General features: G+C 39.8%; 2 protein-coding genes across 4 annotated transcripts; one reads left to right on the forward strand and one right to left on the reverse strand.

The window, feature by feature from the left end:
• Positions 1 to 1,775: 1,775 nt before the first annotated feature.
• abcb4 (ATP-binding cassette, sub-family B (MDR/TAP), member 4) lies at positions 1,776 to 18,315 on the forward strand. The gene is made up of 28 exons (XM_068735781.1): positions 1,776 to 1,882; positions 2,046 to 2,166; positions 2,332 to 2,401; positions 3,214 to 3,373; positions 3,460 to 3,508; positions 3,777 to 3,968; positions 4,314 to 4,485; positions 4,639 to 4,763; positions 6,514 to 6,685; positions 6,795 to 6,908; positions 8,413 to 8,523; positions 8,616 to 8,741; positions 9,346 to 9,549; positions 9,640 to 9,810; positions 10,451 to 10,612; positions 10,742 to 10,930; positions 11,953 to 12,099; positions 12,215 to 12,319; positions 12,887 to 12,964; positions 13,455 to 13,538; positions 13,669 to 13,872; positions 13,965 to 14,065; positions 14,200 to 14,340; positions 15,185 to 15,341; positions 15,447 to 15,644; positions 16,240 to 16,446; positions 17,157 to 17,303; positions 17,672 to 18,315. The coding sequence occupies exons 2-28, from the start codon at positions 2,102 to 2,104 to the stop codon at positions 17,867 to 17,869; spliced, it is 3,849 nt and encodes a 1,282-aa protein (XP_068591882.1). The 5' UTR covers positions 1,776 to 1,882; positions 2,046 to 2,101; the 3' UTR covers positions 17,870 to 18,315.
• crot (carnitine O-octanoyltransferase) lies at positions 18,091 to 26,289 on the reverse strand. Of its 3 annotated transcripts, none has more exons than XM_068735783.1 (17): positions 26,193 to 26,289; positions 25,389 to 25,512; positions 24,280 to 24,404; positions 24,001 to 24,182; positions 23,757 to 23,881; positions 23,534 to 23,642; positions 22,631 to 22,724; positions 22,359 to 22,484; positions 22,145 to 22,246; positions 21,887 to 21,970; positions 21,693 to 21,800; positions 21,461 to 21,591; positions 21,247 to 21,370; positions 21,080 to 21,158; positions 20,511 to 20,604; positions 20,084 to 20,203; positions 18,091 to 19,706 (listed from the first exon to the last, which is right to left on the reverse strand). In XM_068735783.1, exons 2-17 carry the CDS (start codon positions 25,501 to 25,503, stop codon positions 19,586 to 19,588), a joined length of 1,839 nt encoding a protein of 612 aa, XP_068591884.1. In that variant the 5' UTR covers positions 25,504 to 25,512; positions 26,193 to 26,289; the 3' UTR covers positions 18,091 to 19,585. The 3 variants fall into 3 exon arrangements, with proteins under 3 accessions (XP_068591884.1, XP_068591883.1, XP_068591885.1); XM_068735782.1 differs by having other exon boundaries at positions 25,389 to 25,528; XM_068735784.1 differs by lacking the exons at positions 25,389 to 25,512; positions 26,193 to 26,289 and adding an exon at positions 24,909 to 25,327.
• Positions 26,290 to 27,549: the final 1,260 nt, after the last annotated feature.

Here is a 27,549-nt window from a genome sequence, read left to right on the forward strand (position 1 = left end):
AATTATTGTAATGCATTTGAAACTAATATAAATAGGGGAATAAAAAATGTATTTCAAATGAATTAAAGAAAGTCCAAATAATGTAAGAAAGCAAAACACATTCGTTATAAGGAGGAAGCTGATCCTTTACTCAAGAAAATGTACCAATACATGAATGCAAAGAATACTCCATAAGAAGTAATTGTCCTTCATTCAAAACCCTAGTAAAAGTACAGAAGTATTAACAGCAAAATGTACTTTTAGTATCAAAAGTAAAAGTACTCATTGTGTAGCACCTATGACTGATGCATTATAGTGTTGATACTGATATTGGATTTATTTAGCTGGTGGAGGTGGAGCTACAGTATAGTTTGAACTATAACAGGTATTTTAGTCCAGAGGTTTCCAACCTAGGGGTCTGGCCCCCTCCAGTATGTCTGTCAGTAGGTCCTGAGATGATTTAGAGAGAAAAGAAGAAAAAAAATGTTTTTAAAGTCTTTTCAAAACTGTATTCATTTCTTTTGGGGACTTTTCTTTAATCTGTACTTTCTTTTTTTAGTAAAACTTTGGATAATACTTCTGTTGGCCACAAACACATATTTAAATCAAACTGTGAGAGGTTTAGGGGGGGACATTCGCTACAGATGCAAACCGCTTGTAGACATCTGAAAGGTGACAAGAGGCCAAAACCAGACAAAGCTTTTTTGACAGAGGTCACAGGTCAGAAAGGTTCAGAAACTCTGGATTCATTTTGAATGGTGTATTATATTTCTAAACTTATTATATGTTTTTATCTACAGTACAGCTGTCAATTGAATGAAGTAAAAAGTACAGTACATCCCCTGAAATGTAACAGAGTAGAAGTATAAAGTTTCAAGAAAAGGAAATACTCAAGTAAAGCACTAGTACTTACTGTATGTACCACTACTGTTTTTGATCATGCTTAACTTAAGACAATAAGATGACAATGGAGTGTCTGCTGTTGATTGAGCTCGCCTCGGCCCTCATTGGCTACAACACCAGAACACACACCTCCATGCATAGCTTTCATTGCTGATTCTTTGTTTTGGAGTTTAGTTTGAGTTCATTATGAACGTTTGTTACATCATCTCTTTTGTGGAATTGGCTCTTCTCACGAAAAGAAAACATAAACCTTTGGACTTCACAAAGACAAAAGTGTTAACCCTGTCAACAGTATGTGGGCTGTTGAACATTAACCAGTCTATTTAAAAAATAAAAGTTCTTACACAAAGCACATTTTACTAAATAAACAAATAAGACACAAATGTGCTTGCAATCTCAACTTTAGCCAGGGGTCAATCTCAGAACAAGTTCTCACAGTTTATAATGTGTGTTATAAGGCACAATGAGTAGGATTTTCAACAAAAAATATGTTTCGACTCAAAAAAGAATTCCTCTTAGTCATCACTTATGATCCACTAGAAGTTAGTGACAATGTCTGTATCTGCAGACACCCTCCACTCTGCCTGTATTTTCTCTTCTCTGTGTGGACATTTCTTGGCGTTTCTCTGCCCTCTCTTTGCCTCCACATCGTTGTGGTCTCAATCGGAAGCGTTGTAATTTCCACTAAGATATGACAGGGAAACAGGCTGTTGCTGACAGGCTTCAATTAATTATTTCTTAAAGGGCCATGGTCAGCTGACAGCGGGAGAACAAGCCGCGAGTGATCTGAGAACAATTCAAAAGCTCCACTTTATAAGCCTGAAGCCGGCGAAAGTCAGCCTCTCACCGAGGCTCGTCTTGCGATTGGGTGGACATCAGCCTACAGCGTAACGGGTTATATGACGCACGTGAGGACGGGAGAGGACAGAGGACGAGCGACTGTAGAGGCGCTGGTGTGACGAGCATACAACCTGGAGTAGGAGTGGTCGGTAGAGAAAGGGTATGCCTGTGTTTGACTATTTCTTTTCTTTACTCTATATTTTAAATGTTAAGAAACATCTGCAGTATAATGATACGGTTTACAATGCAGACTGCGCCACTGAGCTTTGAATCCTGGTTTTGCTTTTTTTGGTAATTTGATGTTTTGTTTCATTTAATCTCAGAGAGGATCATATAAGTAGGTTAGATTGAGACGTACATCTTGAGACAACAACCAGACATGGATGTAAAGGACGAAATGGACAAATTGGCCGCGGCCAAACACGAACAAAATGGATATTTAAGGTACGCTTTAAATTCTCTCTTTCTCTGACCAAGTGCAGTAGATTTCAAGAGCAATGTTTTTAAAACAGCGTCGATTCATATGCGCCCAAACCTGAACACGGGTCTCACTTATTCTCTGGAAAAAATAAATATATGTAAATGCTTCATGCTTTTTATATTCTACAGTGGAAGCAAGGACAAAAAAAAGGAGAAAGAAAAAGTGCCAAAGTTGCCCATGGTTGGCCCCTTTGATGTGGTAAGCTCAGTCATCACACTGTGTCTTTCTGTCAGACCCACGCGTAATGCTAAGTAATTATTCTTTTGAAGCAGTTGATGTAGCTTTATTTTATACTTTATACAGTCCTATTCGTTCTACAGTATCCTGCCTTCATATTTTAATCAGAAAGTTCCCATCAAGATACAAAAAAAGTGTTCTGCCTGTGAGCCCTGGTCAAGATGGGCAGCAAAATAAGAAGTTGCATTTCCAAGTAGACAGAATGTCACAAAAATGACACCAAAGACAAGGTTTACAGCTCAATTTGGGTTGTTGGAACAATGAGGACACTTTTCTCTTTTCTCTGAGTAATATGTCAGTAACTCAGATATGTACTTTGGCAATTTTTCATTGAAGTTACTGTTTTAATATTGATCTAAAATTAAACTGATATGTTATGTTATGTCTTTGTGTGCTCGAAACAACAGAAAACAGGAGGAGCTGTATTGATTTTGTTGTTGTTTTTGAAATCAGCCTGAGGTTATCGAGTAAAGACTGATAATAAAAGTAAGGCTGTATGTGGTATGATTATACAAGCATCTGTGCGTCAAGGTTTGTGAGACGTGAGGGGGGGGGGGGAGTGTGACACATCCTCCTTTTGTTTGGGTTTGACTCCATGTGTCTCCTGCTGTGAGAATATAATAGCTGCTTAGAGTTTAAAATATTTCCCCCTTTTGATTGCATAATTCACATTTTTTACACCCCACAAATCATCAGAACCACCATACATATACTGATTTTTTACTGTTCTGTTTTTCGTCCTTCCTAAACTACACTCCTTGATATGAGTGAAGTTTAGGTTTGCAAAAGGCGTGGACATTGTTTTGATCCTGGCTGGGAGCGTCTGTGCCATCGCCAACGGTGTCACTCTTCCTCTCATGTGTATTGTGTTTGGGGACATGACAGACAGCCTTGTACATAACCCCTCTCCAGGACAAATCAATAACTACACCAGTGAGTTTCCAGTTACAGACATGGGCAGATATTATGATAAGACAAAACACCATTTAACAATGTTGTTTATTACCTTGTGTCTTTAGATGTCACCAACTTATCAATAAACAGCACCTTAGAGGAAGAAATGACAAGGTAAGACTTTATATGATCAGCAGAAACAGATCAAGTTGTTGTCAGGGGAAAATACTTGTTATATTTAATTTTGATGGATGTGCTTGTTATGTTTTTCAGGGAACTTGCATGGGTTTCTCTAGATGTAAAAATGCATCATTTGTTCATATTGTCAATTGAATCGTCTTCCAACTTCCACTTTCTTAAACAAAATAGAGAATTTAAATTGTCTCCAAGTCTTAGCATAGGATTTAAAGTCATGTGTGTGACAGTACTTCTCTTCTTCCAGATATGCCATTAGCTACTCTATATTGGGTTTTGTCGTGCTGGTGGTAGCCTACGGGCAGGTGGCCTTCTGGACCCTGTCTGCCGGGCGGCAGGCAAAAAACATCCGCACATTGTTTTTCCACCGCATTATGCAGCAGGACATTGGCTGGTTCGATGTCTCTGAAACAGGAGAGCTCAACACACGTCTCACAGAGTGGGTAACAGACAAGTAACACACTCTGTTTCACATGCAGCCAAATTATTGTAAAGCAGACCTGCACCTTTTTTTTTATTAATTTCTCAAATATTTGATTCATCATTTGGTCTATATGTAAGTGAAAAATGGCCATAACATTTCCCAGAGCCCAAGTTGACATATTCAACAATTGAAGCAAAGGATATTCAATGTACTATCATAGAAGACATAGAAGATTCAAATTGAACAGATGGAAGCAGTCGCCCTTTTGGGATTTTCACATGACAGTTTTCACATGACAACGACAAAATGTTTTTTCTTTCATTCTTAATTCATACATGTGAATTATATTTGCATGCACAGTGATGTCTATAAGATCCAAGAGGGTATTGGTGACAAGGCTGGGATGCTTATTCAGGCCTTCAGCACCTTCCTCACATCCTTCATCATCGGTTATGCCAAAGGCTGGAAACTCACTCTTGTCATTCTGGCTGTGAGCCCTGCGCTTGGCCTTTCAGCTGGAATTTTCTCGAAGGTAAGCTTCTCTCCGTCATCTTTGTGTTGCTCTTTTAAAGTTGTCTTTCTCTTTGTCTTCATTCCATCTTCCCACCTTTCTCTTGCTATCATAAGGACACAGTCCCCTGCAGGTATAGTTAATAACATTACGTCTGTCTCCTTGTCTGAATAGTTGCTAGCGACTTTCACTTCCAAAGAGCAGGCTGCATATGCCAAAGCTGGAGCTGTGGCATCAGAGGTAATCTCTGCTGTCAGGACAGTGTTTGCCTTCAGTGGTCAGGAAAGAGAAATCAAGAGGTATGTACAATATGATTTATGTATATATATATATATATATATATATATATATATATATATATATATATATATATATATATATATATATATATATATATTTTTGCATTGAACATTTCATACAACAAGATAAAACTCAATGTGCTGTGTTTTAAATAATAGTAAACAAATAGTAAAGATAGTAAACAAATTAATAGTGTGTGTGGGTTATAATATAGTATCAATATTCAATTCAATGTATTTTTGTATAGCCCAAAATCACAAATTACAAATTTGCCACAGAGGGCTTTACAATCTGTACACATACGACTTCCTCTGTCCCAGAACCCTCACATCGGAACAGGAAAAACTCCCCCAAAAAAACCTTTAGCAGGGAGAAAAGAGGACGAGACCATAGGGAGAGCAACAGAGAAGGGATCCCTCTCCCAGGATGGACAGAAGTGCAATAGATGTAATGTGTACAGAATGAACAACATAACAGAGTTACAACACATTCAATGCATATGACAGAACCACAGCAGGAGGCAAGGCCATGGTCCAGGTATAACCAGGATCCACGGAAACCTGCGAGGCGAGAAAGCACAGAGACTCCGGTGAAGTCAGTAATGTGTGTTAATGGTATAGGTAATATAAAATAGTAATTTGAGTAATAATAAAAATTATATTAGCAGTGGGAGTCAGCAGGGCTATGGTGGGAGGAAGGACCAGGGTCCAGATATAACCACGATCCATGGAAACCTGTGAGGAGAGAAAGCACAAAGACTCCGGGGAAGAAGCAAAATTAGTAATGAGCATTAATGGGACATCAATTCATACAGAATGAGATGAAGAAGAGGAGAGAGGAGATCAGTGTACCCTAGGAAGTCCCCCGGTAGTCTAAGCCTATACCAGTTTATCTTGGGGCTGGTCCAAGGCAAACCTGAGTCAGCCCTAACTATAAGCACTATCAAAAAGGAATTAAGTTTTAAGCCTACTCTTAAATGTGGTGAGTGTGTCTGCCCCCTGGACTTAAACGGGAAGCTGGTTCCACAAAAGAGGAGCTTGATAACTGACTGTTTAGTGAGCTGGTTGGTTTCATCTGGTTTGATCGATAGAGATAATTGAGTAGCATCTGCATAACAAGGAAAGTTTATAGAGTGCTTTCTGATAATATTGCCTAAAGGAAGCAGATTTAAGGTGAACAAGATTGGTCTAAGCACAGAACCTTGTGGAACACCATGACTAACATTGGTCTTCATTGAGGTTTCATCGTTTAAGTATACAAACTGTGATCGATCTGATAAATAGGATTTAAACCAGTTTACTGCGGTTCCTTTGATGCCAATATAATGTTCTAGTCTCTGCAACAGGATATGATGTAATGATCAATGGTGTCAAACGCAGCACTAAGGTCGAACAAGACAAGAACAGAGACAAGTCCTTTGTCTGATGCAATTAGAAGGTCATTAGTTATTTTTACCAGAGCTGTCTCTGTGCTATGACTATCAGTCTGGAAAATCCAAATGCTGAAATAATCTGATGGAAAGTTATGAGACCACATCTGGGTTTTTTTCTATTCTAGCAAACCATTTATGCTGCAAAAATAAATTTTGGTTCAGCCTCCAGCTGTCGTGGATAAAACCCATAAAAATGGAATTAGATTAGTGCTTTCTACTCATGCTGTTAGAATGTCATTGGAATCTAATTTGTGCTTAAATTTGATTTCTGTTGAACTAGCACCTGTGCTTGTGTCTCTGTGTGTCTTGCACCACAGATATAATAAGAACTTGGAGGATGCAAAGAACGTGGGAATAAAGAAGGCGACATATGCCAACTTTGCCTTTGGCATCAACTTCCTGATGATCTACCTGTCCTATGCTCTGGCCTTCTGGTACGGAAGTACACTCATCCTGAGCAATGAGTACACCATTGGAACTGTACTCACTGTGAGTAGACGTATTATAACAAAATGTATTAAAATTGCTTCCCTTTGAACATAAGTGAGACTTTGAAAAAGAAGGTTGCTGTAGCTAACACTGGTGTGTGTCTCTTAAGGTGTTCTTCGTTGTGCTTATTGGAGCGTTCACTGTGGGACAGACCTCTCCCAACATCCAGAACTTTTCCAGTGCCAGAGGAGCTGCACATAAAGTGTACAGCATTATTGATCATGTAAGCGATGCAACATTCTTCCTCAAAGCACACGTTAGTTTTTTTTAGATCTTTTTGCTGCTGGACAGTTGTCAGTTTATATTACTGAACATGCACCACTGTAATCTGGCACTCTGGGGAGCCGCTTTGATGCAGCCGACAACTTGAAGTCAGATATGTTGGATTTTGCTCTAATTGGAGCACCTGCTGTCAGGTCATCTGGTTGATATTGCACAGCTGTGGCTCTCCCCGTCCTGAACTAACTAACCTCCTTCACCTGTTATTATATCAGGAGGAGGACGAGGGAGAGAGGAAATGAACGTTTTGCAGCTTGTCAGCAACCCTGAGTGCAGGATGGGTCATCAAACATTTGAATCCGTAACAGGGGCTAAACACACTCTAACTTCCGTTTCACTGGGACGGTACCTGCGTTTAGAGGGTCTCCTATGTTCCCATGGTCCTATATTCTTGATATAAACATTATAAGAGATTGGTAAGGGCTTTCTTCACATTTTGAATTGCAATTGAATGAATGGAGATGGAGGTTTCAAATGCAGTTTGAATGGTGATAATCCATACAGCTAGTGTGGAGATATCAATGTCTTGCCCGCATACTTGAGACTGTAGGGTGCAAGCAGTAGGCTACATGCTGTAGGTGGATGATTTCAACATTTTTCCCAGAGAAACATACATTGCTGAGAACACATAAAACCCTTAGAAAGGTCTCATTAATGTGTCAAATTAAGAAGATTATAAACTGGGGAATATGGGACCAGGGGAACATAGATACGCTCCTGTGTTTAGTTTACAGTGGGCCTTGTTTATCAGCACGGATACTGCATATTCTACAAACAGCTGGCTGAGTCCTACATCTGTTTGCACATGAACATAAAACAAGCAGTCTCAAGCAAAACAAAAAATGTACAACATGTCATCTAAGGGTATTTTAGTTAATCTTCCATCCTTCCATTATCTAAACCCGCTTATCCCAGTTGACAGTGGTCGAAGGCAGAGTACACCTTTATGGTCCAAGCTCTAAACTGAGAGACTGTGAATTTAAAGTCATGGCTCCTAAACCTCTGAACTTTCTCCCTTTGGACCTAAGATCCATGGACATATTTTCATCTATATTTTATTAATTACTTGTATGTTGTGTCTTTTATTGCAAAGAACTTTGTGATGTTTGATCTAGAAAGGTGCTTTATAGTTTCTAGTTTAGACTGTTTAGTCTGAAATACAGAAGTGTGAGGCCTTCTACAGGGACATAAAACAGTCTCATTCTTTGTTGAAACACAGAGCTCAACCTTTGAGGAAGAATAGCGGTGTGCAGTGAAAATACAAAGAGCTATGGGAAAAAAACATATTCAACTTTCTAAATACACTCATCCAAACATGCAAGGCTAACAGCCTTCCTCCCATTGTCTGTTTGAGGTTGTGATAAGAATCAGGTTCTCTATCCAACTGTGGCTAAACTACAAATAAAAACAGAGCTGAGTTTTTAGAAGTAGAACTCTTGTCTCAACAGAAACCGACCATTGACAGCTATTCAGAGGCCGGCTTCAAACCTGATTCCATCACAGGAAACATAGAGTTCAAGAACATCCACTTCAACTACCCCTCAAGGCCGGATGTCAAAGTATGTTCCCCTTCGACAGTTTACTGAACTCTATAACATACAATATATTACTTCAACCTGTATCTCATAACTGATATTGTTATCATTTGTAGGTATTACATAACTTTTCTCTGAGCGTGAAGAGTGGACAGACCATTGCCTTGGTTGGTAGCAGCGGCTGTGGTAAAAGCACCACGGTCCAGCTGCTGCAGAGGTTCTACGATCCTCAAGAAGGGTCTGTAAGTGATATTTCTCAACTACTTCATTCAAAGGATTTATTCAGCATTTGTGACCATTTCCTCTCTGCTATAATTGAAGACTTGAAAGAGTACTCCACCAATTTAGTATTGCACTCCTATAACATTTTGTCATTCTATAAGTGCAGGTGTCCCATAAAGATAAAGATCAAAGTAGTGTTTTGTTTGTTTCCGCACATTTGCTGCAAATCCTGCTTTCGCGGTGTCACTGCTGCTACTCTTGTTTACATTGATAAAAAAATCAATGCTGAGAGTCTTGAAACTTGCTTAAAATGCAGTAAACTTTGAAAATCACATCTGCATTTGTAAACACAATTTGTTGTCGTGAAATACTGTGAGGTTGCCAGACAACCAGCTGAAACTCCAGGAAGTGACCATGCTTGGCTTTCTATTTATCGCACAGACATGAGACTTGTTTCAAATTTTCTCATCCAACTCTCACAAACATGAGGGTATTTCCAAAAATGTTAAATTATTCTTTTAACAACAACAGAGGGTATGCTGTTTCTAAATACTCATTACTCACTCAATATGCTGTGTTTAGAATTTGATTAAGAGCTGTGTATGTTTGACCCCTGCACCTTAGATGACTATTGACGGTCACGACATCCGTTCTCTTAACGTCCGCTACCTGAGAGAGATGATCGGAGTGGTGAGTCAGGAGCCCATCCTCTTTGCCACCACCATCGCTGAGAACATCAGATACGGCCGACTTGACGTGACGCAGGAGGAGATCACACAAGCTGCCAAGGAGGCTAATGCTTACAGCTTCATTATGGACCTTCCTGACGTATGACTGTATTTATGACTCCCTGTCTTCCGTGTGTATCAAGAACTCTGTCCACCACTTGCTAATATTGAGACTGTTATCATTGAGCAGAAGTTTGAGACGATGGTCGGTGACCGAGGGACTCAAATGAGTGGAGGACAAAAGCAGAGGATTGCGATTGCTCGAGCTCTAGTACGCAACCCCAAAATCCTTCTGTTGGACGAAGCCACATCTGCTCTTGATGCTGAGAGTGAGACCATTGTGCAAGCTGCACTCGACAAGGTAGAAATATACACAGACACAGACTTCTGCCTCGTTCAGAAAATCTTTAGCTTACTTTGCACTTTTACACTGACGCAGATATTTTTAAGAACTGCAGTTAAAATACTTAATAGAAAGCAGTTTACGTTGGTTTACTACTTTCTGTTTCGGCACTAATGGTGTGGTTCTATAGATGACAGTATTGGTTGGTCTGTTGGTCCACCACTGTGGTCCAGACTGAAATATCTATTGATTGCAGTGGAATCACATTCATAATCCCCAGAGGATAAATCTGACTGATGTCGGTAATGCTCTGACTTTCCCACTAGCACCACCAGCAATTCAAATTAGACTTAATCCAGTAGTAGCGGTTTTCAATCACATATGCAAAACCAACTGGAACTCCCATCATCCTCAGCTGTACTTGTGTTTAGCCTAAGCAAATGTTAGCATACTAACTTGCAAAAATATGATGATGATGTTAGTATTCAGCTCAAAGCACCACTATGTCTCACTACATCCTCATAAAGCCGCAGGTCGTAGACTAATCACTAAATGATAAAATGTGTCAACTGCAAACATGTTCATGAAATGTATGTACAATTTTAGCTCCTTCTTGTAAATGTAAACATAGGAAAAAAAGACACATGTGTTTGTGCAGGTCCGACAGGGTCGTACCACCATAGTTGTTGCCCACCGCCTCTCAACCATCAGAAACGCGGACGTCATCGCTGGCTTTCAGCAAGGTGAAATTGTAGAGCTGGGGACTCACAGTCAACTGATGGAAGAAAAGGGAATCTACCATACACTGGTCACCATGCAGGTAGACACACATACACACTTGACACACCATTTGGTTGGGCTTGAACTGAAGGGAAACTTTATAATTTCAGAATGGACGTCTTTAACATTGTTTATTTCTGTGGTTCCCTCCCGTCTCTCTCTGCTGCAGACCTTTCAAAATGTCGAGGAGGGGGAGGAGGCGGAGTGGGAGCATTCTGCGGACAAGAAGAGCCCGTTAGCCAAGACCCATTCTCAGTCCTCTCTTCACAGGAGAAAGTCCACAAGAGGCGCCTCCTTTGCTGCCTCAGAGGAAGAGAAAGAGGAAAAAGAGAAGTTGAAGGATTACGGGACAGAAGAGGTGACCTTTGGTGCAACATCTCTGGGTTTTGAATGGCTGGGTCAACATTTTCAACATGGTCTATGCAGGGCAAACAACATTATATACTCTCATAGTCCAACCCCACTACTACTACTACTACTACTACTACTACTATTGAGTACATATATTGTTAGATGCCAAGAAGTCTTTTGACTTGAGTTAGATTTTCTTTTTTTCAGGTCTTAACAGCTAATATTATACCTGTCTCTTCTCTCTCTCTCCTCTGCTCAAGCTAACTCTTTTAGATCCATGTACTTAACATTACAACGAGGGACGAATCAGGGCTGTCCCCTCTCCCCTCTGTAATGTGTCGTGTCCTTGCTATCGAACTCTTAGCTTATCCTTTGCGTTGTTTGAATGGTTATGATGGGATTTAAAGAGGGGGCAGGAGGCATTCAGTGTTCTTATATGCCAACGATTTATTATGATATGTGAAAAATCCTGCCAAATGTCTATTCTGAGGGAGTATGGAGGGGTCTCTGGTCACAAACTGAACTGGACGGTGGTCCCAGGTGGTAAATTGAATAGAGTTAAAATGAATATCCCTCCAAAGTGAATTCCTTATTCACCACCCCTACCTTGGTTAGGATATATTTTTTGTGACACTTGATAATATTGTATCCGATTTAATCTCGAATAAGAAACAGAGAATTAGGAAAGATTTTTAACAGTGGCAAAAATATATAGGAAATAGGACTTCCTCAATTCCAGGATTACTATTTAGCCTCTCCTTCTTAGTACAGTCAGTTAACAGTTGGTTTTTTTGGAAACATCCTTAGCGGATCATATATTTTCTGTCCTACCCCTGCCTCTGAACTATGTACACGATAATGCAATTGTAAAGATATTTTTGATGGCTCTGTACTTTCTCCTCTGTTCCCTAACCACTCTTTCCCTCGATCTTTCCCCACATTCCAACAGTTACATATTAAATTCAGTTCACCACACTCTCACTAACTTTGTGAAGGAGATGTGGCTCAGCTCTTTCTCTCTTTCTGCAGGATGAAAATGTTCCCCTCATGTCGTTCCTTCAATTGCTGCGTCTCAACCTTCACGAGTGGCCGTACATTTTGGTAGGGACCATATGTGCCATCTTTAACGGAGCCATGCAACCATTGTTTGCTGTCATCTTCTCCAAGATCATCACCGTATGTTACTCCTTGTATCTGTGCAACACAAAAGTTATTTTAAAGCTTCATGATGCAACATTTGTCAGATGTTGTAGAAAGCTAGAAATAATCTGTTTGTTTTTTCTCCTCTCAGGTGTTTGCAGAACCAGATAAAGATGTTATCAGAGAAAGATCTACATTCTATTCTCTGATGTTTGTTGTTATTGGAGTTGTAACTTTCATCACCATGTTTCTACAGGTATGGCTAACACACATGCATGTTGATGTATATTCATTTCCCGGGGGTGATTATTGCCCTCAAAGGAATTTGATGTTTTCGGAAATACACTTATTAGATTTCTTGCTGAGACTTAGATGATACAATAAACACAATACATTTGAAGGCATACAACAAGCACCTGGTTAGTATAACTTAGCATACAGAACTGTCTTCTGGCAGTTGCTGTATATTTACTGGACAGACATGAGAATGGGATCAATCTTTGCATGTAATTCCCAGCAAGAAAGCTACTAGGCAAATTTCCCAAAATATGTAACTGTTTCTTTAATCATAATTATATGCCTAAACCCCACAATACTTTAATTTACTTCTAACCTTTTTAACTAAAACCAAGAATGGTTAGAAAAGTAAAAGACCTTGATGACTATCACACAGGCTTACAGTGTGATATTACAATTGTGCCTCTACAAGTGTCACCTGCACAGACACATGCTTTATCCAGATGATAGTGTTGCAATATAAAAACTTGCAGGTGCTCTGCCAGTCCAAGTGTGCTCATGCCTTCTGTCTGTAAACTTTTAACAGGGCTTCTGTTTTGGTAAATCTGGAGAGATTCTGACTCTTAAACTGAGACGCGATGCCTTTAAGGCCATGATGAGACAGGTAAGTGTAACCTTGCCTCTCTTCTCGTCTCTGCTTGTTTCTGTCGGGGCTGAGTTTCTCCAGAAATTGTATTCTTAATAAATGTATAATGTTTTTTCCAAAATTTTACTTTTTTGTTGCTATATTTGGCTGCATGGTGGTGTGGTGGCTAGCACGTCTCACAGCAAGAGGTGTGGGGTTAGATTCTCGGACTAGACGGGCCTTCTGTGTGGAGTTTGCATGTTCTCACCGTGACTGCGTGGGTTCTCCGTCTTCCTCCCACAGTCCAAAGACATGCAGTTCAGGTTAATTGATGACTCTAAATTGCTCGTAGGTGTAGATGTGAGCGTGAATGGTTGTCTGTCTGTGTAGGTCAGGCCTGCGATAGTCTGGCAACCTGTCCAGGGTGTAGTTGCCTTCGCCCAATGTCAGCTGGCTTAAAAGATAATAGATGGATAAATGGATTTATTTACATGGCCAATGGAAAATGTCATTCCTTATTTTATTGTAGGACCTTGGCTGGTTTGACAACCCCAAAAACAGTGTTGGAGCGCTCACTACAAGACTGGCCACAGATGCAGCCCAAGTGCAAGGGGTAAGTCTCAACAGCGGCCACACACACACAAATTGAACCAAGCTATTTTCCAAAGACTAAAACAATGAATCGTCTCAGAAAATCAGTGTTCCGGTCACTTACTTTGTACCCTTCTTTCACGCCTGCTCAGGCTACAGGAGTACGTATGGCCACGTTCGCCCAGAACATAGCCAACATGGGCACCTCTGTGATCATCTCCTTTGTGTACGGCTGGCAGCTGACCTTGCTCGTCCTGGCTGTGGTGCCATTCATGGCAGCGGCTGGAGCTGTTGAGATGCAGGCACTCACCGGATACGCCGCCAAAGACAAGAAAGAGCTGGAGAAGGCTGGAAAGGTAGGGAATCAGTATGAGATGTGCCAGAGTAACATGCTTATTTTTTTTTTGTGTGATGTACAGTAGAATGTTTGCATGGTTTGTCTCTACAGATTGCTACAGAGGCCATCGACAATATCCGTACTGTCGTCTCTCTAAACAGAGAATCCAAGTTTGAGTGTTTGTATCAGGAAAACCTTAAAGTACCATACAAGTACGAGACATTAAACCTCAGATCCATCTTCCCCATGGGATATATGAATTAATATTATACATATATTTTAATCAAATTTCATTAATTTGAGGAGTAACCTCTCTGATGCCACCTTTCTCTCACTCTCTGAACAGGAACTCCCAGAAAAATGCCCATGTGCATGGTTTCACCTTCTCCCTTACCCAGGCCATGATCTACTTTGCTTATGCAGGCTGTTTCCGCTTTGGAGCTTGGCTCATTGTGACAGGAAGGATGGATGTTGAGGGAGTATTCCTGTGAGTAAACAGATAGCATGACTTTGTCTTGTCTCTTAATCAGGAGATTCAAATTTAGTTTATTATAGAGAAGATGAACTGTTTGCGTGCACACGTAGGTTACAAAAGAGAAGCTTTTCTATATGGCTTTTAATCATAACCCTGGCCTGAAGTATGTGGGAGGTCACTGTGAATGAGTTGGCTCCAAACCCAGAGGACAAAGTCACACAAAACATCTTTGGTGATCCAAAACACACACACACACACACACACACACACACACACACACACACACGTGTTTTAGTAATGCTCATGCAACTAAGCCTCTGTCTTCATATATTCTTCATATATTTTCTACCTGTTACACAAAGAGGAAGCCCAAAGGTCACTTCTGAACTAACATAAAACCATAAAACACAGAAATATTAACTCATTTATACAACACATGTGCATTGTAAACCCTCAGATATACTGTATATTTGATTCTTTCCAAGATCCCAAGGTTTCCAAAGACACTCAGTCTGGCTGAATTATGGAAATATATTTAGGAAATGTATTTAAAGTGATGCACAAGACGTCGTTAAATGTCTATTTGATTTAATTGTGCAATCATAAAAAAATTATTTGAAATGTAAATATTTCTTTCAATATCAGAGTGATGTAGCTTATAGAAATATAGAAACAAGCAGATACTGAATACATTATATTGTATGAGTTAGCTAAAAGGAAATTTAAGGTAAATTAAACAGGGCTATTAGAAAAGTTAGGTAACTAAAATATAAAAGTAAATTAATCTTCCCTTAAAACTCTGTTGACTCTTAAATGTGAAAGGTATAACTAATGAACAATTGACTCTCTCTCCCAGTGTTATTTCTGCTATACTGTACGGTGCCATGGCTCTCGGACAGGCCAACTCCTTCGCTCCAAACTATGCTAAGGCCAAAATCTCAGCTTCCCACCTCATGATGCTGCTAAAGAAAGAGTCCGCCATCGACAATCTCTCACAGGAGGGGGAGTCACCAGTACGTAACACAAAGCCCCACACACAAAAACACGTCATTTATGGTACAGCTCTTTACACACACGCTAACATATCACTCTTCTGTGTCATCTCTTAAAACCACCAGGACAAATTCGATGGTAACGTGGACTTTGACAGTGTCTTTTTTAATTACCCTTCACGCCCTGATGTGCCCATCCTCCAAGGGCTGAATCTAAAGGTGAGCAAGGGAGAGACTTTGGCCTTGGTGGGGAGCAGCGGCTGTGGAAAGAGCACCACCGTCCAGCTGCTGGAGAGGTTCTACGATCCCAGGGAGGGGAGAGTGGTGAGAAGATAAAACACACACTCTGTGGCTGATTAACTCTCGTTCCTCTTCACCTACTGTCTGCTAGTTAATGGTTAGCTGGCCAACGTGTTTATGGCTTCTTTACAGCACTGTACTGACGAGACAGGGACCTTGAGACTGTTTTAGGCCTGTGTAGCATGTGTGTTGTTACTGCTCAAACCATTTCATTATATCTTGATGGGATCCTTGCTGTTGCTGACTGTCTTCTGTGAGAGAAGAAGAGTGAATACTTTTTGCTACAATATAAAAAATATACATCATTATTTTCAGAGAGTTTTTAAAACAAACACAGATAATTATTATCCAGCTCCCCCTCGGCTCTTTGTAATTTCACATTAGTGTTGTTTTCGGCCAGAGCAGGCAGCTATTTTCAAGAATTTTAAAAAAGCTCTAAAAACCCACTGCACACTACCTGCTCAGCACTAAACGTCACACAGACAAAGTTAGCAGCTGGTGGAGTATTTAGCGGCTAATTATACAGATATTTTGCTGAGGAAAACAGTTATTGCATGTTTTAGACATCAAATCCAACCACTGCTTCTACAATAATGATTGCTAACATTTTCTTCTTCAGCTGCTGGACAATATAAATGCAAAACAGCTGAACATTCAATGGTTGAGATCTCAGATAGGCATCGTATCCCAGGAGCCTGTGCTGTTCGACTGCACCTTGAGCGAAAACATCGCCTATGGAGACAACAGCCGCACCGCAACCCTGGCGGAGATACAGGAAGCTGCTAAAGCAGCCAACATTCACACCTTCATAGAAAGCCTGCCACAGGTAACTGCTATGATGTTTCAGTAATGCTCTGTTCTCAGTCATGACATAACCAGAAATAAAAGGCCAGTGTGATGGTTTTATGTAGAACAGTTATAATCTCAACAACATCTCACAACAGCCATCTACTGGGACAATTGGGATATGATGTCTGTCAGTGTGGTGGTGATTAAACAATAGCAAAAAAAGGCAACTCACTTAAAAAACCTTTCTTACCTCTAATGGTAACTAATTTGGGCTATATTTGCTCAGGCATAGAGGTATCCATCATTCAATATCTCATTTCTTCCTCCACCTCCATTCAATCATGATGAATAGAATGTGGTCTGTGGTGCTCACAGCATTGAAAAATGCTATTTAAAAATCAAACAGAGACCTCTCTTTTCAGAATAAGTGTTCCTGTTGCTTTATTTCTAAGGATCCATAATTTCTTAATAATTTCAGAGGAAGTGTTATGAGATTACATATGCAAATTGATACTTACTATAGATGTAGATAAATGTAGACAGTGTTCAAAATGGTACATTTCTAATCAATCAATTTCAGTTAATTGCAAAACGGTGCAACCAGACCATTTCTTAGTACAAAGTATTCAAAACAAAAACTGTTCAGTGAGGCGTGTGGATTAGTGTGGATGCTTTTGTCATTATTATGGCAATATATAAAGAATGTGCTCTCTCTCTCTCTCTCTCTCCCTGTGTTTGTATGAGCAGAAGTACGACACTCAGGCAGGTGATAAAGGAGCTCAGCTGTCAGGTGGACAGAAGCAGCGTATAGCCATAGCCCGAGCCATACTCCGCAACCCCAAAGTGCTGCTCCTGGACGAGGCCACCTCCGCACTCGACACTGAGAGTGAGAAGGTGAGTGTTGGGGGAGAGGGGCTAAACAAAGTCACCAGTTGCTAAGTAAATCCTTCCTACAAATGATGCTAGCACCAGTAAGACCAATGAAAAAGGAAATGACAATACAATACAAAATTAAGTTATTTTACTGAAGTTTTACTTTTTTGTATTTTGTATTAAAATATCTATTAAAGCAGAAAATCTCATTTCAATTGCCTTTTTGATGAGGCCAACTGTGGATGGAAAGTACCTGTTATTGATGGACCATAGCCTTCCGTCCTGGAGGGACTGATTGCAGCCGTTCACCTTCTCCACAGAGCGAGTGATGCGCTGCAGTCTGCCCTATATATGTACATGTGAGGTCACTGTCATTCTGCTCTTTCCAGGTGGTGCAAGAGGCGTTGGACGAGGCCAGTAAGGGCAGGACATGTATCATTGTGGCTCATCGTCTGTCCACCATCCAAAATGCAGACCGCATCGCTGTCTTCAATGGAGGAGTGGTGACCGAACTGGGGACACATCAACAGCTGCTGGCCCAAAAGGGTGTCTACCACATGCTGGTCAACAAACAGATGGGGCATTAGAGGAAATAAGAGAACAAGGAGAGGACACCGGAAGCAATACTACACCTATCTCTTTGTTTCCAGAGGTATTCATGTTTCCCTGGGTTCTAAATGGGTCCCAACTTGTAAAAATTTAACTCAGTAACCCTTTAGCCTTAGAAGAATCTGTCTTGCAGCTGTGCCTCTCATAGTTTGGTTATAATCAAATTAGACAAGTACATTTTCAGTCAAAAAGCCAAGTCTAACTTCTGTAATACTGTTTATTAGTTGTTGCTTTCATGGACCTTTTTCACAGAAGATACTTTGACATGTGACAGTAGGAGAAGCACAGGTTTGAATACACATAGAGACAAAAAATGTTGGACAGTTAAACCCACAAATCCTATTTAGTTTCTACATATGCAAGAATTACTAACCTTTTTGTAGAATGTGCCTTAATGCAACTATTAAAGTTTTCTATTCAGTTATTGAAACATCTCCTCATTTTAACATTATGGTACCCATTTAACAAAACAATTCAACAGATGGAAATCTTTCAACTTTACTTGTCAGAACATCTTTGCTACATTTATAAAATCACATACATTTAGTGTTTTTGACAACAGAGATATTGATTTATTTTGGATTTCATTTGGGTGTTTAAAGGAAGTACAATCTTATTCACATTTTGCAAATTCCAAGGCTTTAAATGCAGAGGAAAAGTGGAAGAAAAAAATCACAGTTTTTAAGGTTCATTTATAGTTACAGCAGTCATCCTAATATAATCATCTTCTTTCACTTGACATATAGAGAACACAAACAAAAGAAAGCTGCATAGTGTGCAGGCCCTATAAGGTGCAGTGACCAAATATAAGGCAATAATCAGCCAAACAAGGGTTACACTCATGTACTGAAGTAATACAAAACAATGTGCAACACCTCAATAGATTGGAAGGCAACTTGAGTTTGATATTGTATCTCCAGGTTTTCTTAGTCTAGGCATAGCATAGCTTAGGGCCCATCTGGCTCCACCTTCACCAGCTGAGGAAATGCTGGTTTAAATATGGTCACACGGCTGTTTTATGTGGCAAGTGCAGACATAAGGGAAGGACCCTTTGTCTTCAAAAAGTTTCAAGTCAAACTGGATTTTAAAGCACCTATTTCAAAATGCAAAACAAACACCAAGAAGATATAAACTGATTTCTTAGGAAAAATTGTGTTTTCAATTTCAGTCCAACTTTAATAAGTCAGTACTGTTGTTACATATGTCTGTAGATTTTCAACAATCCAATCCAGAACAAAAAAAATATTTCTATTTAACTTATATAAAGTTTGTATGGGTTTAATTGGAATGCCTTTCATTTATTATAACAGAAAATCTATAGTCAACAGTCAAAACAGCCAGAGGTTATTTTCTTCATTGTCCACCTTAAGAACAGTTTGAGTGTCAGTGTCAGAATATTTACTCACTTGAGCCTTAGCATCAGCTTAATGTGAATTTATATTGTCAGGATTTAAAAATTAAAAATATATACTCAGAAAAAGCTATTTACCCTAAGAATGTCTTATTTATCAGTTCACGAAGCAGAAAAGTTAATTAATGTGTTTTAATGCCAAAGCCAGTGGCCATCACGTAGCAGTACAGATTGTGTACCTTTGCATTGATCTTTGCTGAGAACAAACATGACTCTTGCTAGCTGTCGGCTATTAACGGAGGGTTAATGAACCGTGTGTGCATTAATGTGTTGGTGTGAGCACTCATAGCTGAGATGTGGTGGCCAGGTGGAGCATCTCATGCAAGGAGCTACAGAAGTTGTTGAATAGTGACGCAGCATCTGTCTCACGGCAAGATTTCCACGCTGAGATTGACACCACAATCCTGGGGGGAAAAAAGACAGTGTGGATATGAATGCATTTTCTAAAACTGCAGGGAAGTTACACACAATTTCAAACTTAAAATGAACAGTTGACTGACACTCATTACCATTTCTGAAACTCAACAATGAAAAGGTGCTTTGATTTTGGCTTGACCAGCAGCCATTTTTAAATTGACCCTGTGTTTTTAAGGGGTTTTATCTGCCCAAAGGATGTAAAATTTTGTAGTTAAAATTCAACTGGTGATGTCAACTGTACCCACCGAGAACATTTTGGGCTGGTTACACATGCCAGTCTGTAGGTTAATTTAGAATCTATATATAAAGATTTTCTGAAGAAGAAACAGCATTATGGAAACATGCTTATGTCTTGTCTGCCCACCTGTCATCTCTGATACGATAAAAGAAGCCATAGCCATGGTGCAACATGGGAGCCACAGCCCCCAGAACTGTAGTGTAGCCCACCAGACTGGACGACAGCACAAAGTTACCACCACCACCACTGCAGACAAAAACACAACTCAGTTACAGGCAGACAGAAAGACCTCCCTAATAATTTACAATCTAATGCAATGTCTTGAGTCTGCTTAATAATTCAGTTTATCAAACAGACCATTTATCAGAATGCAAAATTCAGAAGTATTTTCTAACCATCCCATAAAATCCTGCTATGACAATTTAACTGTATGTTTGAAAAAGGTCTACTAAATTGATTTTGGACACCTACAAGTTCATGATGATACAACCAGCATAGACCCTGGTATAGACACACTGTTTCAAAAAACATTAATTAGCTTTACAGACAGTACCTCTTTGCATAGAGGGGGTCCATGAAGAGTTCTGGAGTAGGTCGTCCCTCTTCTTTGGCAATCAGATACAGCCCAAAGAGATGCCTGTCAAAACCTGGCAACGATGTCACAAAATACTGTAAATTCTTTATTTTTTATGATTGTTGAAGTTTTCTTGCTAACAGTTTACTGCTAACCAAGCTAGCCATAATTATAATGGCTGTCTGATAAAGCTAATAAAGCATGCTAAACAGATTTTTTATTTACCGTTGGGCCGAATGTACTTTATTCTTTGACTGTTACTCTTGTTGACAATGTATATGGTATGCAGATAAATTACTCTGTTCTACTTCCTAAATTGTTAAATTTGTTGGTAAGCCACCGCTACCAACGGCAAGTGTCGATTAGTGGAAAAGCGAAAAACTGATGCCAAGATGTGAACGGTGCTTCAAAATTCATCTCCCGTCTTCAACCTTGTTTTAGGGAGTGTTTCTATTTGATGAGATCTGCTTAGACAGGATTGTCTAACTATTGAACGGTGATATATAGGAATATTTTTACGCAAGTACATGTTTGTAAAGTGAACTAACCTTTTGCTTCCTGGGCTTCAGCCATTAGTTCGTTGTGTTTATTGAAGGCCAGCAGCATGGCTTTCCTCTTGGCAGCAACCTGGCAGAAAAATGTTTATGTAACATGTAAAATAAGCAAAGACTGCTTCCACCTCCATACTCTTTTTTTCAGACATGCACACACTCACTTCACATGTGGGGTCCATCATGGCTTTACACCAGTTCACAGCCTCCTGTGTGCAGGGTCGCATCGTCTCTGTCCTGCCGTGGTAGAACTTGCGAGTCATTGCTGTCTCATAACAACTTCCTGGCCTTTGAGGGGTAAGAAGAGACAGTCAGGGCTGTTCACCTCAGACTTCAAACATCAGTAAATGCTTGGCCCTATTTAAAACCAGTCTGTACCTTTTGTGCATTCTCTGGTAGGCCAACTGCATCGCTAGTTGAACAAAGGTGTCTGGATGCAACTTCTTTTGTTTGATGGCTGCTTTTCCAAATGCTGTGAAGGCGTAACACACAATCTGCAGGTCCTGTGTCTGTAAAACCAGCGACAGAGTGGAAACCCACACAGCTGTGACTAAGTCATTTTGCATCAGGCTTTTTCTTTACTGTAGTTTGGTGTTGAATACTGGCTCACCGACTCAAGGTATTGCTGTTTGGCGTGGCGGATGTCACTCTGGACTTTTTCGTCGACAGTAAACACCAGCTCCTCAGGACGGGGTACGGGTCTGACTGCCTCTGAGCCCTACAAAGCATCGACATTGATGTATGAAAAGTGGACATATGAACTATTCAAATGTATGTAGAGAAAAAATAGGAGTCAATGTTTACCCTCCATTTGCCTTCTGTAACTTTGATTTGCTGGTCCAGATACCAACACATAGAAACCAGTACCATGGCATCATATGGTGCATGCTGCAAAACAATCTTTTATTATTTCCAACTCCTTCAAAATTATGTTTAAAATTTAAGAATTATTTGCTTTTGCACATGAACTTTCCAAGATGAGCAGCATGAAAATCTTGCACTAAAAACTTGTTTCACAGAGTGGTGAAACTCCTCTAGCATGGGGAGCACATACAAACTCACATCACAAGTGGATCCAAAAGAGCCGTCTGCAAACGAGAGTGAATTGTACGATTTGTCACCCCAGCGGTTGATGGGATTTCCTTTAAGGGCTTCTACGGTCACCTGTGTTCATAATTTCAAAGTCACACAATCAGACACACAACTCTTTTCTTTTAGAAAACAGTGAACACTATGTTATGAAATCTTCAGTGATTAAACTTTGTGCAGCTCGTACATTTGTGTAGTTCTCTGGAGTGGAGTAGGGTTTTGCTTCATCCAGAGAAATGACGAACAGGCTGCTCTGGATGGTCTCCAGGATGCTGTTATTGTGTGGATCAATACTTATTAGATGCTCCCTGGCCTGCAGAGAGAGAGAGAGAGTAAATGCTGAAAGTACTGATCCTTAAGTATGCTTTTGTATTATGAGAACTTTTTCACGTATGTGATCCATGATGTGTTTTATTCACCAAGATGAACACCAAAGTCTCCAAACTTGAGGACCCTTACCAGCGCCCACCGAGTCCTCTCCTCTGAGGTGAGAGCAGCCACTCCGTCTCCCTCTGGCTCTCCCTCACAGCACTCTTTCACATAGCTGAGCTGCCTATAGAGGTTAACACACACATACAAAATATAATGAGGCAACACTGAACCCTGGGTGCTCCTCCATCCTCCAGCTCATTATTACTGGGTTTCTGAGTAACATAAAAGACTTTTTAAGACCTTTTCAACACCACACAAAGTAATTTAAAAGCACAAAGTATGAAAGAACACAGAATTATTTATTATCATATTGCATTTTTTTCATTATTTCCCAGCAGTATGTAACATTCATTTCTAATAATATAATTAATACGACCTGGACCCAGAGAAGCCGTAAAAAGTTGAAAAATGGAATAACCAATGAAAAAGAACTAACTGATTAAATTTAATATTTAATTAACCTGTTCTTTTCGTAACAAAATACTTTTTACCGCCTGTTGTTGGTTATTTCTATCAGTCATATCCTGTGGTGTCGCAACAGGTGTTTTTCTTTAAAACTGTTACTTGATTATTTTATATATTATAGGACAGCTAAAGATGCTGTGCGTCATGGTTATTGTGGTTAAAATATGTTTTTGTGTATCTTTCTCGCATCACTCTCTCTTGCATCCCTGCTGGGAGAAGCTAAGACACGAGATAGAGACATGAGGCACAATGTTATTTAAATGGTACTGAGATACTGTGAGTGTAGAGACCTCTTTGGGTCAATTAATGGAATACAAATTATTTCAAACTCTGCGGTAAGATATAAAATGTTCCTCCATGTTTTCAAAAGTTAAATTAGCAATGTCAGCAGCATTTGGCACAACACTTAAACAGGAAGCCCTATTCTCTTGAGTGGTGTGTGTACTTGTGTGTGTATATCACTACCTCAGTAGTTCTGGAGGAGTGAGGATTTGTCCATCACAGACTGCATCAAATGTGAAGATCCTTCCACGACATATCACGACCAAGTGGGAGGGGCATGAACCTTCACGCTCTGTGGAACAGCATAAAATGTACACACACAAAGGTGATCTGTAAGCTGAGAAAGTGTGCTAAAGGGTATGCAGGTGAGTCTGAAGGTAAGAAATAAGGACCTAGATTATTCTACCTGTCTTGAAGTAGTTACGAATGGTGTCCTTCTTTACTCCAGGTACTTTGCAGGTGCTGAACAACATTCTGAACTGGTCCATATCTAATGCTATTTTGCCAGATTTCTGGGGTTGCAGCCTTTCCCTAAAATATGCAAGCGAAAGAAAAAACACATTACATATATGTACCTGACTTCATGTAAAAAGGAGAGGAACTTCTACTTAACACACCACAAAAACAGAGCTTGTAAAAGTGTGTCTTACGTGCGGATCAGGTTCCAGTACTGTAGTGTATGCCACGTGCCAATACTGGCTCTCTGCAGTTGAGTTCCCTCTTCAGGGGGCCAGCAGTGCTCCAGGTAGGGCGCCGGGCCGCCAAAGTTCACATTCAGCTGAGAGGGTATGCGGACCTCCAGATACGCAGCGTCTAACCACCATTCTTCAAGCTAAAGAATTTTAAAAAACAGTCACCTAAGTAAAACATCCATGACTGAGGAGGACATCTGTAAAACAAAACAAGACATTTAACGCTCCATTACACACCCAGTTCTTCTTGGTCTTGGCTCTTTGCAGTAGTTTCTGGTGCAGCTCTTTGCCAACACCCTCTTGAAATTTACTCACAATGTCCATTGTGGCCTTAAACTCTTCCTCAGACGCAAATGGTTGAACTGATGGAAAACGTGGCAACACAAAATGAGTCAAGTAAGAGCAACAGCTGCTGGTCATTGTGAATATAAAGCATCTTCTGTTGTAAAAGCTGTTGATTTAATTCAGCTTGCATAAATGTACAAAATACTTACATATACCGTTAAAATGAAACACACAACCATATATTCACAACATACACGACCAAAATAAAACTTGTGTATTGATGGTATGTTTTAATTCAAATGTTAATGCACCCATTCACTTTACAAAACTTTAAAGACTATATTTTGCTCTAATCCAACAATTTCTACAAGTATTTAAATTCAATGGGAGCATCTTCTTGTCTTAACTATCGTCCAAATCCACTAGGAACTAGTTAAAAACCAAAGATAAAGGCTTTGCAGCGCTCAAGGGTCAAATTACAGAATAACACTTCTCACACTATTAAATGTTTATATTTAATACAAATAGCAGTAGCAGCAGTGAGCAATAAAGGCCATGTTGAATTTCCTTACAATATTTACCGTATTTCATCTTGTAAAGGGCTCATTGCAGGGGTGGAGTATGGTCTCAGAAATATTTAAATGAAAGTCTGCTTCAAAAATAATCCTAGGCACACTGTGGGGTTTATGGAGAATTAAAAGGCCTTTGTTTTACATAACAATATGTATTTAAAATGGCCAACGCCTTGAGACCGACATGGGTGTCATCAGGTCATTGTTAGCAGTAGCTTGCGCACAGTCTGTTGTGTTACACTAATGAGTAGAGTGGGGGAGTTGTTCTTCATCAATGTGCAAGCCCACTGGTCAAAAACAAGGGAGTGATAGATCATCAATAGAGGAGAAAGAAGGAGGGAGGAATGAAGGGAAAGGAAAGGAAGGGAAGGGGAATAAAGAGAAGGGAAGTTTACAGTATTTGTTTGAGTAAATATTTAAAGTTTGCATATTTCTAAGATCTTAAACAGAACTTGTGACTCGTCCGGTTGTTCAAAGTTGCTATCCTACCTGCATTCAGGTACTTTGAAAGGCTCATCTCTAGTAACGGGACAGGCAAGGACGGCAGGCTGCTTTGGTACTGGAAGGTCCGCTCACGTAGAGACTCTGACAAATTATTATCCATTTCTTCTTCCTGGAAGGAATTCAGACTGGATACACAAAACATATAGTAATAGTATAGTAGTGTAATAGTCTTGTCTTAAATGTTTCAGATTTTACATACATGAAATTCAAAAACAAAAAGCAGTCATTCTAGTTTGTATGGAACTATTTATTCTGAAAAGTAAGACTAATGTTTCTTTGAAAATATCTATAATAATTACTGTGTAAGTTGCACAATACGCGAATATATGTTGTGTACATAAACAGACAAGCAAAAGGCTCTGCGTTTCTCTGACTGTTGCAATATCCCACAGTTGTATTGTGGAATATTAAGTAGCCTTAAAATGTTACTAGGCTGTGTTGCAAACGTTATCTGCACCAAAACAATATTAACATTGCTTCTTAAACTCCTTTTAAGATCACATGACTCAAACATTGTTATTGTAACTCGGCTCAAAGCGCCCACTTCAAAAGAAATAGAGCCCAACGCCACTTACTGCTTGTTGAACGCAGTAGTTTTCAGAGTTTTAACTTGTTTAATATAACGCTAAGTGAATTGAGACGAACATAACGGTTTCTAGTAAGCCAGCTAGCGTTAGTAGGGTCAATGTTATTGTCAACAACGATGTTGGACATGCAACTTAACGTAAACAGAGTCAACTTGGTGTAAACACGCCACTCATAGCTTTCACAGTGCATTAGAATGCTAACCTTATTAATGATGTGTTGACTTAAGGTTCTGCATCCACGCACAGGTGAAGTTCTGCGTGTTGTTGTTGTCCGCAATGTGCAGCTACCTTTACCCCACTAAACCTCACTGCACCGGGTGCAAGTCCGGAAGATCGCCACTGCGCATGCGCATCAGCAGGCGCTACATTTTATCAGTAACAGAGGTGAGGTGAATGAACAGAATAGAGACAATGACACGAGAAACAAAACCACAAAGTCTACATTTAGGATTATTGGAAAATACTGATGAAAATAATTAATGTATAGAAGCAGATTCACTGCTCGATGACACGGTAAACCTTTCTCAACAGCAAAGCCAAACAATTCTTGCATATACACCATGCAGCCATTAGTATGTGGACACCCTTGGCTGCATACTTTTGTGTAGCTTTGGTTTGGTCTGTTTTTTTTCATGGTTTGGACTAAACCAAATGAAGTGGAATCCTAAATGATAGCTTCAAAAGTCTTAAAACAATAGTCATATTCCCACATTGAAACAGGTTTTGCTTGCTGTAATTATTCCTGCTGTTGGTCATTAAGAGATCCCTTTCTACTGTGCTTACAGTACACGATGGGGAACAAAATCTACAGTCCTGGTTCTGAGCAAAAATAAACTCAGCTGCCAGTTTATTTTATTTATTTATTTTTATTTATTTGTTTATTTATTTCACAGTTTATTAGGTACCCTTAGGTTAGGTTTTATTTGTACCCGTAGGTAGACTTGGTTTGCAATAGAGAGTGAGGCATCCATCACGACACACATTACAATCGACACAGACAACAAGACAAACATGATAAAAGTACACAAGGCCACAAATCAGTCAATCAATAAATAAATAAATACGTACACAAACGTTGCTTCTATAGCATCTGTGCACTGTTGCTATGATTTGTTCACCTGAGTGATGGCTGCTGGAACAAAGCTGTTTTTATACCGCTTTGTTCTACACCGTGGGACCATATACCTCCGTCTAGAAGGAAGAAGCTGAAATTCCCCGTCCAAAGGGTGGGAGTTGTCCTTTAATAAAATGGAGCCGGTTATCTGTTGGCTGGTGTACAGGGACTCTAAGTTAAGCTGTGACTCACCAATCAGCCTGCTAGACCATTTCACAATTTGATACAGAGAGTTTCTGTTCTCAGAGACGTTTCCAAACCATGACACCAAAGAAAAAGATCAAATTGATTCAATAAAAGCACGATAAAATAATAAATCATCATGGTTTTATTAATGTGGAAATAGGACAGTTTCCTCAAACAAAACAAACGCTTGTGCACCTTTTTGGACACGGCTACAGTTTGCTTCAAAGTTCAGTTTTGAGTCAATAATTGTCCCAAGATA

Source organism: Cebidichthys violaceus, unplaced genomic scaffold (genome assembly GCF_023349555.1).
Source record: "Cebidichthys violaceus isolate CVI_PGR_0920_01 unplaced genomic scaffold, fCebVio1.0.p SCAF_7, whole genome shotgun sequence".
Lineage (NCBI taxonomy): Eukaryota > Metazoa > Chordata > Actinopteri > Perciformes > Stichaeidae > Cebidichthys > Cebidichthys violaceus.